Source organism: Bacillus rossius, chromosome 11, assembly GCF_032445375.1.
Source record: "Bacillus rossius redtenbacheri isolate Brsri chromosome 11, Brsri_v3, whole genome shotgun sequence".
NCBI classification, from domain to species: Eukaryota; Metazoa; Arthropoda; class Insecta; order Phasmatodea; family Bacillidae; genus Bacillus; species Bacillus rossius.
The window spans coordinates 9,850,228-9,863,016 of NC_086338.1; the positions used below are offsets into that span (position 1 = coordinate 9,850,228).

Sequence of the window (12,789 nt, forward strand, 5' to 3'; positions counted from 1 at the left end):
CCCGCACGGCAGCACTCTGTCGCCCGGCTGGGCATTCTTATTTCACATGCTGCCAATTATTATAACAAGGTTTAATATTATTACTGTTTGTTTATTTTTATAAAACCATAAAATAGTGTATTTTGATGGTATTATTAGTGGTCAATATAGTTGAAGGAAAAAAAAATTATTAATTCTAAACACCAATTATTATTTCACAAGAGGAACTATTTTTCAAGTCAGATTCTATAAATTATATATTTTGTATACACTTATATATATATATATATTAATTATGTCCTATAATCATTGAAAGCCATAATGGAAATATAAAATAAAGGGGGGGAGGGGTTTTGAAACTTAAGACAGTGTCTTTCTGTTACACTTCCCTAAAAGTAAGAATTTAATAATATCAGATGATGCTCTTAATGAAATACAAGAAAATTTATTTGAAAAATTCTTATTGCAAAGTTTCCTTTTAAAAATAAAATTTTAAAAAGTACTTTTTAATAATGTTTATTAGAATATAAGGTTTTGGCTAAAACTTTTGTGATCTTTGGATATACTTGGCAACAGAACACACTGAAGCAAAGAGAGTGATAATGGCATAAATTCTGAATTGTTAAGAGAGAGAGAGTAAATGCTCATTAAAATACAACCTGCAATCTAAGGCCGAGACACACTATAACACAACTGTGACAAAAATCACTGTAACCCCAACACAGGATTAGGAAAAGTGTTTTAGAGTTTAACTTTATATGACCAAGACTGAATATGCAAATAGTCCAAACTCTTAGAATATATCAGTCTTCTATTAGGCACAATCTGTGAACCGGCATGGATCATGCTGCTTGCGTTTGGGTTATTTCAGTATTCGGGCTTTTGCTGACACTGACAGAATGTGGTATCAGACCTTCTTTTAAACTGTCAGTCTAATGAGTCATTTTACTTGTCCCCGAGAAAATTATTACAATTTGTTTTAAATATGATTGTACTGTACATTAATTGTTCTTTGGTATTGCCATTAAAACTTTTTTAGTTTTTTGATATTTGATAGTCCGGCAGATATTTAAATTTTACACGGTCACTGTCCTGAGCGTGCCAGATCAAAGAACCCTCACCATAATACCGTATTTACCCGAAGAATGCGTAAGGGTCGCACCTTTAAGTCTTAAGGTCCATGTCTCAGCTTATTGCTGAGTAAGAAACACGACACTGATGGCCCGCAACTATCTAACAAAAAAATACAAAGGAAAAGAATACTACGTATTTGTTATACCCATGTTTCCCTCCTTGTCTATTGTTTATTTTTTTTTACCCGTCTTCTTCTCCAAGAGAGAAAAGATGGCATACTACTTCCTAGTCAATTGTTCTGTCAGTTCCTTAAGTAAAAACAAGCATGCCCTTTACAGCAGTTTTGTCATGAATGAAATGTATAAGTAGAAAGCGTAAAGAAATCTCACGCAAAAACAATGTTTGGACATTTGCGTCACAAAAACCTGTCAAAATATAAATGTGATGATAGTGTACGGTGCCAATTCATGGACATTTAAAACGATGAGAGAGGAAGGGGAGAATCGAAAACACTGCTGCATGGCCACACGAACTCAAACACACAGACTCTGGCTGGTTTATTTTTAGATCCCCCCTCTTGCCAGACGCCAGCCCGACTGCAGACAGCCACGTCAATTACCGAGGGCGGCCAAGAGGCCAAATTGTGCAGTTCATGATTATTCTTATACGCACTGTTCAGATATTTTAAACAACAATTTATACTTACACATAACAATATTTATTAAAAACCGGCACAGTCTGTTATTTATGCACATATTCAAACACACACTCGGGTTATTTATGGACATAGTCAACCACAACGTGCAAAATTATTTATTTTTACCCAAAATGGAAAATTCACACATGGGACACTGTACATTTTACTAAACAAAAACTCGGTATAAAATGTGGCAATGGCCCTGGCTCAAGAACTAAGGGTAACTAAAGGCACTTCACTTGTTTGTCCACAGTGCGTGACAGAAGGAAGAGGCTACCTGCTATTTGGCCCGGTGCTGCAGCACGCCGAACTGTCTGGACAGAGCTACTTTTGAGGGGCAGCCGCTGACGGGCCCGACTGCTTCCCGCTTTCGGCTGCCAACGCTCGTTCTCTCTGCAATCTGCGCACACGGCACCAGCGCGTCACCACACACGCAGGCGTGGGGGCACACAAGGCTCAGCCTCACACGGCAAGTTCATTATTTAATTTATCCTACAAGCTATTTCTGGAATGTTTAACACGATAAATCTCTTGTGTTTGTTGTTTAGTGGCAAGTTTTGTCACCAGATATTAACCAAATATTATTTGCAAGCTGTAAAGCACTGCACAAGTGGTAATGATATGATAATTACAACACTTGTGCAACTTTATGCAATGCTTAATCCCAGTGACAAACTGTCAATAAATGGTGGTGTTTCACTGCATTTGTGAAAAACCTTTAGGTTTACAACACTTATCCAACTTATCACATCTCCACAGTAATTAGAGTTAGAAAAGTGTTGTGAGAGTAAATATTGTAGGGTCTTTAGTCCTCTACAAAAAAAAAAAAAGAAATTTATGTGCACTCAATATATGACAACATGTTGAGTAAAACTGTTATAAAATCCCTGGTTTTGATGGTTTATTTTTTTAAGAAGTCAATCCCTGCAAAGGTGCACAGAGGTTGAAAACTTGGCTTTTATGCTAGAGAAGTGCACACTAGAACATATTAGAAAAACTGTTTGCAAGATAAAGTTTTTTTCTTGGCTATTCTTCTCAGATTAATTGCTAATTCCTTCTGAAGTTTTTTGAATTGTATTGTGTCGAATGTATCTTCCCCAAATGACCGGAGACTGTCGGTAATAAATTAAAATAATAAAATTAATAAAAATAGTTTTTTTAAAGAAATATTGTACTGTATGCATGATATATGTATATAAGAATAGCCAAGAAAAAACTTTATCTTGCAAACGGCTTTTCTAATATGTATGTATGTGTGTGTGTGTGTGTGTGTGTGTGTGTGTGTGTGTGTGTGTGTGTGTGTGTGTGTGTGTGTGTGTGTATATGTGACTGTAAAAACTGCTCATACCACTTGCAACAATCTTAGTGAAATTTTTAACTAGGATGTATAAAAAACTAATTAATTAATGGTACTTTTTTGACTTGGTTATATCTTCAATTCAACATGTGTCTAATGTTGATTGAAGAAGGAAAGTGATCACACACATCTAAATCATCAAAAAATATCTGAAAGATAAGCGACAGTTAAATATATTCGTCAACTAGAAAGCAAATATTAAAGCAAGGCTTTCTTTTTTCTGATAACAGCAATGAAACTCAGATGAAATAAAAAATAAATATTTGGAATTTAACACCTTTCCATTGGTTCAAGAGAGTATTCATTGTTTGCCAAGCTTTCATTGTAACCCTGCAATTCTGTGTGAGACAGTCAAGCTAAATGCTAAGTTACCCGAGCGATGGATTAGATGACTTCATTCCTACCTACATTACAGGCTTAACCTAACCTACACAACTGTAATTCCCATGTAGTTACAGTTAAACCTTGTCTATCCAGACTAACTGGAAACAAAGGCAATCTGGACAATCGAAAAAACGGATAATCCAGATAATATGGGTTATAAGCAAAACTAAATCCTTAAATAAATTTAACATTTATTACAATAAAAAACTAAGTTTTGTAACAAAAATACCTAGTATACATACCCTATATTACTAACAAGACATTAAAAAATAAAAAAGTAACTTTGGACGTCATTTCTTGACAAATAAATCATCCACTTTCTTCAGTTTAAACATATATGGTGTTTGAACGAAGCACAGACACACAAACGCTTGATCATTAACAGTTCAGCTGGAGCGGTGTCGGGCTGACGCTCCAAGAACGCCATGATGCTAGTCAGCTGGTGCGCTTTCTTAATCTCAACAAAAAGTATTTTATTACCACAATTCTATCATATATGCAGGAACTGTACATTTAATCAAACTAAAAGTAAATATTTGGCGTACTTACTACTGTCACGTTCTTGCTAACGTAGTTAAAAATTTTTATGTGAACATCAACTAAAATGTCTACAAATCCGATCTGGATTATCCAGAGATCCGGATCAATGAGGGCCGGATAAATGAGGTTTTACTGTAGGTATTTCAAATATCACGTCTGCTTACTATTGTTAAAGGATTTATAATTTGTCACATTTCACACTAAGAATTACAACTGCAAAAGTTGCCACTAACCATGAAGTGTTGCATCACAATGGAAGGAACCACATATTAAGTCCACCTTGTTGCCAGGAATGAAAATATCCATCAACTAGCAATAGGTGGAACACCAATTTGGTTTGTTTTTTTTGCATCTGCTGAAAATTTTTTTTAAAATTTCTCTGGGTGTGTTATCAAACTGTCGGCTGGCTGAGCTCTGAGCTCCTGGCTTGGGGCAGCAGCTGACGTCATAATGCAGTCACGTTGCGGGGAAATGGAGCACGTTGCTTCGACATGCACTCACCGTGTGTGTTGCCTCAACATCCCACAGGCTGGGTGAGCAGTAGGAAAAAGAGCACCTAGTTACTAAATGCTACACACATTACAGTGAAACACTGAAAACAGGTGTATTTAACAGTTTAATACAATGGAAAAAAACCCATTGGTATGTAAAAAAAATTAAAACCCATAACTATTTTAAAGGTATTTTTTTATAAAACTGCAAGAAGAAATAGGTACTTCGCTGCAACTTTTTTCATTACCCCGGTCAGGTAAGCTCACGAACAAAAACACAACCCAGGTCAGGTAAGCTCACCAACACACTCACAACCCTAGTCATGTAATATCACCAACAAACTTGCAACCTCGATCACGTAAAATCCCTAACACACTCACAACTCCAGAAATGAAAGCTCACCTACAAATTCCAAAACCCCAGACACACAAGCTTACAAAAAGCACTCACAACCCCATGTCACAAAACTCATCAACACACTCACAACCCTGCTCAATTAGCTCACCAAAATATCCACACACCAGTCAGTTAAGCTCACAAACAAATTCAAAAATCTGGTCACATAAGCTCACCAACACATTGAAAAACCCAGTCACGTATAATCAAAAAACACTCACAAAACTGGACAGGTAAATTCACCAAACACTTGAAACACGGTAAACATAAATTAACCATAACAATTACAACCCCAGTAACTGAAGCTTACCAACACTCTCACAACCCTGGTCATGTAAGATCACCAGTACACTGACAACCCCGGTCACATAGGCCCAACAAAATACAACTGCGGTCAGGTAAACTCACCAACACACTCACAAACCTGTTCATGTAAACTCATCAAACCAAACTTACAACCCTGGTCAGTTAAGATGAACCAACATACTCACAACCCCGGTCACATAAACTCACCAGCACACTCACCAGCTTGGTAACGCACTAAACACTCACTTGTTTTTGGACTGGCGCATGAACTGCTGGATCTTGCGAGCAGCCTGGTGCTGGCGTCGCTGGGAATACGTGCGCCTGGAACACAGGCGTGTGGTTCAGCTCTGGCAGCTCTGGCAGCTCAGCCAGGCACAGTCACAACAACCCCTCTTACATTCAAATTATTTTATTTAAAAAATTTTCAGTTCCTTCATTTTATGCTACTTAAAAGCTAACATAATTACTGGTTTTTTCTCTCTAATGTACAAGGCAAGAATTTCATCCATGTATGAGTACCTAAAAGCTGCTACTCGTCTTATATGAAACTTTTTGTGTTAATGATGATATTAAAATCCCTGTTGCATGTAGTCTGCCTACCCAGTGACACTTATGCTGCTGTTGCATTAAGAATAATGGGGAAGACCTACGTATTTACCGGCAGACGGGTCGCCCCTGCGTATGTGTGCCGTTTATCATAATTTTTGGGCACAAGAATTGAATTTTAAGTTTAATTTTTCATTTTTTTAAAGAATGAAACAAAAAATTAAAGTTGCCTTTTTAATATCATTTAATTTTGTTTCCATTACGGTACACTCCGACGTAATCTTGTGCAACCCAGTGCACCTCGTTTGTTCGCAGGCCCCATTAGATACCTTTTGCTGACATTTGGTGATCGCAGCATCTCGGCCGCGGTTTGCATCACGTTTTCTCCCTAAAACAGTATGACTTCTCGTGCTAGCAAACGCTACCCCAAGCCCACCGCTAGCAACTTTCATTTCTCGGAGGCAAACATAGGTAAGCTGCTTGCCAGCACGTCCAGGAGCATATTACAGTCCTCGGCGACGCCTCGGGACGGTCCACACGACGCCTTTCCCAGGCGACTTAGCAAGTTTAGACCCCCCTTCCCTCATTTCCCACCTGTGGCTTCACAAGAACTTTCAACCCGGAGCATCGACCTCCAGTGAACTCGGGCAGGGTACATGGTCTCTTCAAGGACATTCGCCCTTGTCTAACAGAGCCCTCAGCGAAGCCTAGCGGCGGGAAAAATCCCTAACCTTGTTCTGTCCGCTGGTTGCGAGTTTGACCAGTGCACTCTAGCGGACGTTTCTGTAACCCTCCAGGCAGGTTCTCATCTTGGCCACCAGAGCGCACTACTCATCCTTACCATAAGAGACAGCTTGTCACAATCGACCTTGGCAGCAGTCGCAGTGCGATTGTGATCTTAGTTTGCCTGAGACTTGGGTGAGAGCGCTGCGAGCGTTTTGCCGTCTGCTTCGCCCCTTCGGGCATCTTCGGACACCTTCGGATGGGCGCAGTTACTTCCTTTAATTAGGCACCCCAACGCCTTTTTTTACGATTCGGCGGGCAGCATCTGGTCAGTACGGACCACGCGTCGTGATTCGCGAGAGTCCATCTCACTATTACTTCCAAGACTTGACACTACATCATGTAGTCGCCAACGTTGAGGCATAGATGCCTAATTTTCTAATTTTTAAATTTGACTGCCCGTAATAGTTTTTTTTATCTAAATTATTTCTTCTTTTCTCGTCATGGCTTCCGTGGACTTCCGCACCGGGAATTGCCTACTCGACTCCTGGAGCCAGCTAACGTGACTTCACCCCACTACTTTGGGTAAGTGGTCGTCATAACACCCCCCCCCCCCCCCCGTCTTTTTGGCCTTTCCCTGGGCATAGTCTTGCCCAGACTTAGCCGCCTGTTAACCAGTCTAAGCAATTTGGGACTTTGGTTACAGGCGGGGTGTAAGAATAATGTGCAAGATTAGCCTGCAAGAATTAGAATGGAACTTCTCTGCCAAAATTAGCAGTCCGTGATTGGCGACCATGCAGTCACAAGTTTTCTCCCCTTTCCGGTCGACATACAAGTTTCTACATAAAACGAATTCTTCTGGACTTTAATCTAAAGAAACCTCCAGTGCCAGGACCGCCAGTTTTCAGGACACAGGATTTTGTTAAATTCATTTCAAAGGAAAATTAAAAACAAAATGTAATTGTCTTTCTTTTGAGCCTGCGAGCTCACTTAAAACCAGGGTCAAGTTTAAGAGATATGGTTGTTTTACTTTTATATGTATTTTGTTGCCCCGGGGCTCCCTTCTGTTTATAATTAATATATTTTAATACATGTGTACTTAAAGATAAAAGAAAGGAAAAAGCTAAGTAAATTATTTTAGTAAAAGGGCAGTTATATAAATTAAACCAGCAGTCTTGTTATTTCATTATTATTCATCCTCGATCCACATAGCCTCCTCGAGTTCCTAGTAGGTTATAAGTAAATTCCTTTGTACAACGTCTGGGCATTCTTTGATTATTGTTGTCGTTTGTTTTCTGGGCTGATGCTTCCAAGGCCTTAATTTTTACTTATTAATTTATTGAGTGTTTACCTGCAGCCCAGCGTACGTTACATATGGATCCCACCAATCATTTTGAGCATGAATATCTAACATTTTCACTGTATAAGGGTCACCCTAGTATAAGGGATGCACCATATATCTGTCCTCAGTAGAGTTCCATGGGTACAAGTGAAGTGTTTGCGGTCGGTGTCTCAGCTTATTGGCATGTAAGTAGTACGCAGAGGTGTTGACCCGCGGTCCTTCTTGTGTGTTTTCTATGGGAGGGTGTGAGGTGGCCCCATTCTCTCCCCCTCCCTGACCCAATATTTACAACCCCTCCGATTCCCGCACTACCTAACAAAACGACAAAAAAGAATACTGCCATGTTTTATACCCGTGTTACCCTTCCATCTATTGTATTTTATTTTTTACCCAACCCCTAGCCACAGAGAGTGAAGAGGCGACAAGCTACTTTCTTAGTCAGTTCCTTATATAAAAACACGTTACCAGCAAACTTGTGAGGGGCTGGAGGAATACAAAAGGTGCACTTACAAACTCCGACGATGGCTGCTGTTCGTCATGAAATGTTCAGTTGATACCGTCGTGAATCTCAAGAAAAAAAAAAAGTGGGCTCAGTTGCCTCATAATAACCAGTCGAGATAGACACGTTAATTGTGTAAGGGGCCAGTTTATTCGGACGTTTCCAACGTTTCAGCCCTGCCACATGGCCTCTCACATGCACATGCACACACAAGCTCACTCTCTCTCTCTCTCACTCTCACTGGCTGGTTTATTTTTATATTTCTGCCTCACCGTGCCAGTGCTGGCGCTGATAGGATGGGTGGCAAACATAGAATAACTGCACTGTTCATGCAGCTTCATACACTTACAGAGATATTTTAATTAAACACACAAATATGATGGATCAATTCGAGTACAAGTTCATTCAAGACAGCCAAGTGTAATTTTTTGATGCACTCAAAATTCTTTATTCGTGAAAAAAAAAAAAATATTTTTATAGTACCGTATAAACCCACGTACCACCCGCACCTTTTAAAAAAAAATCAGGTTCGAAAAAGTAGGGTGCAGGTGTTATGTGGGTCTTGGGCCATTTTTGCACGGTGACGAAATAACGCCGGCGCGACTGGAGGTTGCTGCGATAGACAAGAGGGCTAGGGGAAAAGTATGAGAAGGAAGCGGCAGACAGTCAAGGTCACATTCCTCACAGCGTTGTTACGCTGCAGCTTCGCTGGTTACAAACGCGCGCTCCCACGCACTGTCCTATCCTCATTTGCAAAGTACTCAGTGGTTTTACACGCGTGTTGGCTGCAAGTATTGTAATGAATCGTAAACAGTTGCGTTCTTTCACAGTTGTGGAAAAATTAAAAATAATCAGTGAAGCGGAAGAAATCGGTACTGTGCTGCTGGGCGAATAAATGATGTTGACGAATCATGTGAGAGGGATTGGAGGAAAAGTAAAGACAAACTGCTTTCGGCCAGTGGCGATTGATGTGCGTTCCATGGTGCGGTAGCAAAGTTTCCGGAGATAAAGGGAAAACCTCTACGACTACATACAGGTCAGACGGCAATTCGGGTATGCTGTAAGCACGGAAATGTGTTCGCTAAAGGCGCTGCAAATTGCTCGTGAACTTGGCGTGGGTGAAGACTTTAAAGCAAGTAGGAACTGGATGCGTAGGTTCATGGTAAGAAAGGGTTTGTCCATGAGGCGGCGTACTACAATCTGCCAGCGTTTACCGACAAGCTACGATGAGAAATTAATAGCATTTCAGAGGCATGTGTTAAAGCTGCGGAAGCTGTAGAATATGCCACATTTAGGCACAAGGTATTTTATTATGCGTGGCTAGGACTCTTGTGCTTTATCGTTTATTTGTTTGAACGAGATCATTGCCCGGCGCACGATAATAGACGCGGAAGATTGTAACTGTAAACAGCTGGGAGCTGGGCAAGGTCATGCGCACACACAGCGTGTTGTTCTCGATCGCGCGCGGCGATGCCACGTTCTACTCGCGCGATGTTGCCACATTGCAGTTGCCTGCCTTCTGTACACTTTTAACACAAATGCCGAGGCTGTAATAAGTAGCATAGTACTTTTTTGGTAATTCTTTACGATTTGTTACTGTTTGAAAGGAAAAGAAATCACGACTAAATTTTTTTTTTCCATGCAGATTTGCAATAAAAACATTTTTTCCCACCATGGCATTCTAAAAATAAGGGTGCGGGTCTTACCTGGGGGCGGGTGGTACGTGGGTTATACGGTATATAAAATACTAGATTCTTTTTATACTAAGTTTAAATACACAAATCCAAAGAGTAAGTAAAAAGTATGAAATGTTAGAAAAACTTTTTATATACAATACAGTTTAAGAACACAAGCTAAAACTAGTTCAATGTCAACTCATAATTGAGGTACCAATTTCAAGGTCATCTTGAATTGAAGGCTTGTATTATTTAAGGTCAATGAGTATATGAGGTGGTCTTATATTTAAGGCCAGCATATTATTTTAAAGGATTTCTTAAAATATAGGTCCCTGTTTTATATTCATACCTACTTAATAATTAGAACCTACTACAAAAAATTTTGTATCTTGCATTCTAAATCCTAAATGAAGGATGGGAAGTGGCAAGTAGCCAAAGAATCAATATACTAAGAACTTATAAAATTGAGGAAGTTTTTCATAACGTATGAATTTGTTTCAAAAAGCAGACATATTCTTAAAAAAAATTTGAAGGGAACATAATATAACCTATTTTAATAAAAAAATGTCTAACATAAGAATAAGTAAACACAAGAACGCATATTGGCCAAACATGCCACGCCTGACAAGCAAGTTAATGGCAAAATATGATATTGTTTAGTATACACATTTTCATTTTAACATGCAGATATACTCTCCTAAAAATTATATTCAAAACATGCGAATACCAATAAAGACTAATATAAAAAAAAACCAAATAACTGGGCCATCACACTCCAAATAGATGTAATTTGCCCATGTGTACCTGGTACGTCCTCGTTTATCCAAAAAATTTTCAGGATAAAATTATATCTTAAATGTGCACACATATGAACTGATTACCAAAGAGAAAAATTGAGCAAAAACATGATTGCGTATCGACCTAGCATGCTGCGTCTGACACACTGCTTAAGAGAAAATGTTTAGTGGAAAAAGAAGAAAAAATGATGATCTACCTAAGTAGGTGTTCTGGTAGACAAATAATAACCATTAGCTTGTGCGTGATTAAGTGCACATCTCAAGACAAGAGCTGCATCCGAATACTAGCCTAGTGGATCCCTTAGCTCAGGAATTCACTAGAAGTGCATCGTAGTGGACGCTGCCATCTTGCGTCGCTTCCGAATTCTAACGAGAGATGCCAATGCATTCCTACATGCGTCCGATAACTTCAGATTTCTAGGGATGCGACACTCGCCTCCACTAATGCGTCCCTACATCCATTATCTTTTGAATCGTGTTTTATTTTGTTCATAAATAATATTACTTAAGATTTTTGGCATAAAGATTTGTTTGAAAGGTTATAAGCATAATTGATAATTCAAATAGAGATAAATAAAGCTGTTAATAAAAATGATAAAAAGTTAAACTTATAGGGGTATTTAATGCTCGTTAAAAGTTATTTTTTTTTTATAATTTGAGAGTCATAATAAAATTTTTATTTTGATCGCTAACATTTATAACATTCACGCTACAAAAAAGTTTTTGAATTGGTCATTGTTATTTATGTATCGCTGAACATTCGTAGATCTCACGACTCAAAATGGCTACGTGAACATTAGTACGACCAACTGACAACAGGTGGTGCCAGCAGTAAAAGTATTCGGATACCATCCATCCATTAGAAATGCGTCCTCCACATTGTGGTTGCATTAGCTAAGTGCTAAGGGATGTAGGGATGTGAGTTCCTGTGTATTCGGATACAGCTGAGGTAACAAGCGCTAGGCGGTGGGCCGCGTGCGACTCAGAAGTAAGCATGCACGCTCGTCGGCGCACCTGTTAGGAACTTTCGTAACTGCCATTTTTCCTAAGTTGAATGTTTCGTAAATCGGTGAATACCTGGATAGGAAAAAAGTGTGCACAGTAGTAGCAAAATAAATGAACATTGGTAATTTAAAAATTATTTTAATTACAGTAATAAATGAGGAATTAAAAATAATGTATTACGGTAAAATTTTAAATTACTTGTGTGTGAAAGTATTACTATAGGAAAAAATTTATTAAGGGTCGGGCTTACATGCTATGTTGAATATTTTTAATTTCTTGTCATAACTATAATTTAAGTATATTTCCTGTAATTTACCCTGATAGTGATAGCACTCTTACATTATATGTTTCATATCCAAATTTTACAACACACGGTTACTAAATATTTTCTAATAGCAGTAAAAAGTCAAGCAAGTGTTCATAAAAACTATCACTTAGGTTACTTTTTCCAAATTAAAAAAAATTAAGTAATTTTACTAATTCTATAATTAAAAAAAATTGTAGCCACCAACAAAGCTAGAAAATTATGGGAATAAAATTTACAGGAATGTACCTTAACTAAAAGTAATACAAGAAAATGAACCAACCACATTGGCATGTGAGAACAAACTTTTACATGTGTAAACTATAAACTAACACACAGACAAGAGGGTTTGGTGGGAGATGGGAGGGGGATCAAATACTCCTTTAGAGAGGACAATAAGACAATAGGGGAGTCAGAGCACTCACTTGAGGCAGGACAATGGAGACGAAAGGGGAGTCAGAGCACTCACTTGAGGCAGGACAATGGAGACGAAAGGGGAGTCAGAGCACTCACTTGAGGCAGGACGATGGAGACGAAAGGGGAGTCAGAGCACTCACTTGAGGCAGGACGATGGAGACGAAAGGGGAGTCAGAGCACTCACTTGAGGCAGGACGATGGAGACGAAAGGGGAGTCAGAGCACTCACTTGAGGCAGGACGATGGAGACGAAAGG

At 39.0% G+C, this 12,789-nt stretch overlaps 1 protein-coding gene across 3 annotated transcripts in view; it reads right to left on the reverse strand.

Annotated features, from left to right (window-relative positions):
* LOC134536631 (calmodulin-binding transcription activator 2) overlaps positions 1 to 12,789 on the reverse strand; it is a 417,559-nt gene that overhangs the window by 19,045 nt on the left and 385,725 nt on the right. For all 3 annotated transcript variants that reach the window (XM_063376428.1, XM_063376429.1, XM_063376427.1), the window contains 2 exons: positions 5,472 to 5,546; positions 2,028 to 2,150 (listed from right to left, as the gene is read on the reverse strand). In XM_063376428.1, the coding sequence (XP_063232498.1) occupies positions 2,075 to 2,150; positions 5,472 to 5,546 (151 nt within the window). In that variant the 3' untranslated portion in view covers positions 2,028 to 2,074. The remainder of the gene's footprint in view (positions 1 to 2,027; positions 2,151 to 5,471; positions 5,547 to 12,789) is intronic.